Genomic DNA, 5,413 nt, shown 5'->3' on the forward strand with positions numbered 1-5,413 from the left:
AAGTTTTGTGTGGGTCTATATATTCTTTTCCTTTGGTCAGGTACTCCTGTCCACTCTCAGCTGGTGTTCTGCATGCACTTCTGTGTCTGAAGGTGTATTCCTGATGTATCCGTGGAGAGACATGTATTCCACGTCCACCTACTCCTCCATCATCTTGTGAAGCATATTTCTTTTTCACTTCTAAAATATAACTTGGTTCTTTGTTAGATACTGTTTCTCTCAGTAATTTAACATTCAGTTTTTCAACTTCCTAATGTCGCATTTGATTTTATGAGTTATTTTACACTCTTTGCTAATTTCAACAATTGAGCATCTATGATCTGTTTCTATTAACTATTTTCCTCTTAATTTTCAGTCATATATCCCTTCTTCTTGCATATCCCATAATGATTATTAAGAACATTTTTTTTTGTATTTTATCCATTGTACATAAAAGATCATATAGTTCTGACATAATGTTCCTCCACAACCTATCTACTCTCTCCTCTATGAGGCATAAAAGGTTAAGGTACTTCAATCCAATCAAGTACTGAGCCTATTTGAATCTGAATGCAGCTTTTATAAGACTTGGTACACTCAAGTTTGTTCTTGTTCCTTGAATATATCCTTTCCAAGTTTGGATTATGATTCTAAAAGATCTTTGTCTCCTCACTCTGAAGAGTTCAGGTGATTCAGTTTTGCCCTTCAGAACTTTTGTGCTTAGAACTTTAGTCTTTTTCCTTCTCTTGCTAGTTTCAAAAGTAAGATAAATTGTTCAAATAGAAATCTGGCTTTCCACTGTTCTTTTCAATTAATGTACCTAACAAGAATACACTAAAAATACAAATAAAAGCAACAAACAAGAAAAATATAAAATATACAACTTATTGTATAATCCTAAAAGAATCTCGAATCACAAACATTCAAACATAGTTTTGCAGGGAATTTGGCTCAGTCTTTTAGTTAACAAAGCAAACTATAAAATAAATCAGTTTTGTAATTTATACAGATTATAGACACTAACACATATTTGATACCATGTTTTGAGGCGAAAAGGAGTATAAAAGATAAGTTACCAGAGAAAAATAGTCAGCAAACAATTTGGATAGAGCAGTTGTTGGATAATAATAATACCAGCCAGGATATGATCAAGTCAATATGTTCCAATATTTGAGGAATATTCATTGATGGATTAATTCACAATTTCAAACAGCATGAAACAGCAATGTATACATAAATTTCCCTGCCCTAGGTCAAATAGAGATGAGTTGAGTCCATTGAAATTGAGGCAAACAATTGGAGCATAGTTTCAAATTCATGAAACATAATATTTCTGAGTCTCTCCCTGATGCTTTTCCTCCTGACATCTGTCAGTCTCCCCTTATTATACTACCTTATCACTTCTGTCTGCTACTTTTTTACACTATTTTATTGCCACAGGTTTTAAATTCTCCCTTACATATTTTTTGTCTTTCAGAAAAAATATAAATTTTTCTTATCCTAGGTTAAAATCAAAGGACAATTAGATGTTTCATAGTTCCCACAAAGTTTGATAATATTAGTTATGTTAATGAATTGTTCAAATTTAATTGACTAACTGAATTCAGGTATTCTAATGTGTAAGGCTGTACACTCAGAAGATTCAAAGTCCGCAACTGATGCTTTTTCAAAATCTTCCACCAAACATTTCCCAGGGTTTTAATTTGGCCAACAAACAACTTGTTACCCAGAGAATTCAATGTAACCTCATAATCAATGGTCTAGTCAGAATACTATAAAATGGTGACTGTCTTTAAAAAAATTAAAAAGCCCCAATTTTTATATATTGATTTAAGCATTTGTATTACATGAAATTGTCTGAAGTAACTTGGGCTTCCATTAGTTACTTAAGAGACCTTCCTCCAACTCAGCAGCTGACTACTCAGTCTCCACATTGCCATCTTCATGTCCTTGTTCCTCAGTGTGTAAATGGCAGGATTCAGGATGGGTGTAACCAAAACGTCTAAAATGGCAAGAAACTTATCCACTGGCACCGTGGGAAATGGCCACATGTAAACAAAGATGCATGGTCCAAAGAACAAAACCACCACAGAGATGTGTGCTGACAGAGTGGAGAGGGCCTTGTGCAAACCACCTGAAGAGCGTTTCCATACAGTGACCAGGATGAAAACATAGGAGATGATCAACAAGAAGAAAGTGCCCATGGATATGAACCCACTGTTGGCAGTGACCATGAATTCCATTCTGTAGGAATCTATGCAAGCAAGCTTGATAAACCAAGGAAGGTCACAGTAAAAGCTATCGATTTCATTAGGGCCACAGAAAGGCAAATGGATCACAAAAGCTAACTGGATCACTGAGTGCATGAGGCCAATAGCCCAAGCACCACACGGAAGCAAAAGGCACACACGTGGGCTCATGATGGTCAGATAGTGCAGGGGCTTACATATGGCCACGTATCGGTCTAAGGCCATGGCACTGAGCAGCACCATCTCAGATCCACCCAGGGTGTGAAGGACAAATATCTGGGTGACACACCCCTGGAAGGATATGGTTTTGCATCCAGAGTACAGGTCAGAGATCATCTTAGGCACCGTTAAGGTAGAAAAACACAAATCAATAAATGAGAGATTGGCTAAAAGGAAGTACATGGGGGAGTGTAGATGAAGGTCAAAGGTCACTGTAATCACAACAAGGAGATTCCCCAGAACAATTATTACATAAAACACTGTAGAGAAGGCAAGGGGGAAATTCTGCACTGGTCTGGAGGTAGAAAGCCCCAGGAACACAAATTCAGATACTGAAGAGTAATTTGCTTTACTCATTGACTTTGTGAATGACTTTTACCTGAAAGGAACAAATAAAATTAGTTACAAAGGAACATGCCAGAGATACTGAAAGAAGTAGACATCACTATGCTTCAAATTCTGATATTGAAGAAACTCTTCACTCTGGATCTCAAAATGTCTTTTAAAAATTCATACAAGAGTTTATTCATTATCAAACCCGCATCGAGAAGCTACCACGAAGACCTCACATGTTCTTGGCACTGTGCCACATTCTGGGGTAAAATGCAGTCTGTCATTAACCTAGTTGTGAAGCTAGGTGTTAAGTAACTACTTGCATAACCAGATTAACAAAAAGGTGTTATGATATTTGAAAAAACAAAAACTAAGTGCTTAGAGGACTATAAGAGCTCATAGTCATGTCATCTACCCTGACCTGGAAGATGTTCATGGTAAGATCTATGTGAAGAATGGAGTTAAGTAAATGAGGAAAAATAGGAAAAGTGATCTATCCAGAGGAAAATGATCTTTCCAGAGGAAAGGTATGGAAACTATTGTGAAGACAACCAGTACAGGTCTGATCAAGGTAAAATTACATAGGTGTGTTAATAATTTGATCCATATTTTAGAAGTGATAGAAACCCACTGAGGCAGAATAGTGACATATCATATTTGTGCTTTAGAAAATTTACAGTAGCTGCAAAGTAAAGAATTTAATAAACTAATTAAACTTAAAAGCTTTTTGCACAGCAAAGGAAATCATAAACAAGACGAAAACACAACCTTCAGAATAGAAGAAAATATTTGCAGACAAAGCAACAGACAAAGGATTAATCTCCAAAATACACAAGCAGCTCATGCAGCTCTGCTGCTGCTGCTGCTGCTAAGTCGCTTCAGTCGTGTCCAACACTGCGACCCTATAGATGGCAGCCCACCAGGATCCCCCATCCCTGGGATTCTCCAGGCAAGAATACTGGAGTGGGTTGCCATTTCCTTCTCCAATGCATGAAAGTGAAAAGTGAAAGTAAAGTCGCTCAGTTGTGTCCGACTCCTAGCGACCCCATTGACTGCAGCCTACCAGGCTCCTCCATCCAGGGGATTTTCCAGGCAAGAGTACTCATGTAGCTCAATATCAAAAAAAAAAAAAAAAAAAAAAATCAAAAACTTGGCTGAAGATCTAGACATTTCTCCAATGAAGACAAATTGCCAACAAACTCATGAACATCACTAATTATCAGAGATATGAAAAGCAAAATTACAATGAGGTATCAGCTTCCACCAATCGGAATGTCTATCATCAAAAAATCTACAAACAAGAAATGTTGAAGAGGATGTGGAGGAAAGGGAACCCTCATGCACTGTTGCTGAGAGTGTAAATTGATATAGACACTATGGAAAACAGTATGGAGATCCTTAAAAAATCAAAAATATAACTATAGTATGACCCAGCAATCCCACTAATGGACTTATACCCAAAGAAAACCATAATTCAGAAGAATACATGCACCTTGATATTCACAGAGTACTATTTACAATAGCCAGAATATAGAAACAACCTAAATGCCCACCAACAGAGGGATGGATAAAGAAGACATGGTACATACATACAGTGGAATGTGACTCAGTCATAGAAAGGAAGGAACATGGGTCATTTGCAGAGATGTGGATGGACCTAGAGTCAGCCACACAGTATGAAGTAAGTCAGAGAAAAACAAGTACCATATATTAATGCATATATGTTGATTCTAGAAGAACATTATAGAAGATTTTACTTGAAAAGCAGAAATAGGGACATAGACATAGACAAGAAATATGTGGATATCAAGGGGGAAATAGAGAGGTGGGAGGAATTGGGAGATTGGGATTGACACATATATATGGTACTATGTATAAAAGAGATAATGAATGAAAACATACTTTATAGTACAGAGAATTCTACTTAATGCAATGTGATGATCTGAATTGGAAGGAAGTCCAAATGGGAGAGGAGATTATATATATGTATATAATATACATATATATATGACTGATTCATTTTGTCATACAGTAGAAACTAATACAACATTGTAAAGCAACTACATTCCAGTAAAAATCAATTTTAAAAAAAAAGAATGCAGTAGAAGGCATTAGAGGGAAGGGAGAGAGACAGATTAGAAGTCTAAGGGCCATTATCAAATAAGCATAGAAATAATTAATTTGCCCATATATGGTTGTTGATACAGCTTACCAAACTTGTCAAAAATAAACTGAATATCTTACCTTACAACTACAACTAAAATTGATAATTAAAAAATAAATAAAAGAAACAGAAACATACTTGAAAATGGAGGCTTATTTTTAGATAACCCTTTGTGTGAAAGAAATCTCTTTCTAAGCATATGCCCACATGTGCAAATCATGCAGGAAAAAAAATTACAATTTAAGGTTCAAAATCTAAAGTATCTATATAAGTTAAAAAAATAAATGTGGGGAAATAGTAATTAAATATAATGACAAACCAAGATACTATGGAGTTGTTATTATGTTTGCAGAAAACTGTCAGAGTTAAAAAAATTTCTGAGGTTCTGAGGACACAGACTCTTTCATACTATGTAATTCAAGAGTACAAATTCATACACCTTCTCCTGAACACAATTTCAAAATCTATA

General features: G+C 35.7%; 1 protein-coding gene across 1 annotated transcript; it reads right to left on the bottom strand.

Annotated features, from left to right (window-relative positions):
• Nucleotides 1–1,865: 1,865 nt before the first annotated feature.
• LOC136171911 (olfactory receptor 4F6-like) lies at nucleotides 1,866–2,804 on the bottom strand. The gene has a single exon (XM_065940969.1). It carries the CDS (start codon nucleotides 2,802–2,804, stop codon nucleotides 1,866–1,868), a length of 939 nt encoding a protein of 312 aa, XP_065797041.1.
• Nucleotides 2,805–5,413: the final 2,609 nt, after the last annotated feature.

This window comes from Muntiacus reevesi, chromosome 7 (assembly GCF_963930625.1).
Source record: "Muntiacus reevesi chromosome 7, mMunRee1.1, whole genome shotgun sequence".
Lineage (NCBI taxonomy): Eukaryota > Metazoa > Chordata > Mammalia > Artiodactyla > Cervidae > Muntiacus > Muntiacus reevesi.

Bases quoted from the DNA above. Each gene is read 5' to 3' on its own strand.
- LOC136171911 (XM_065940969.1), bottom strand. From the start codon at position 2,804: ATGAGTAAAGCAAATTACTCTTCAGTATCTGAATTTGTGTTCCTGGGG.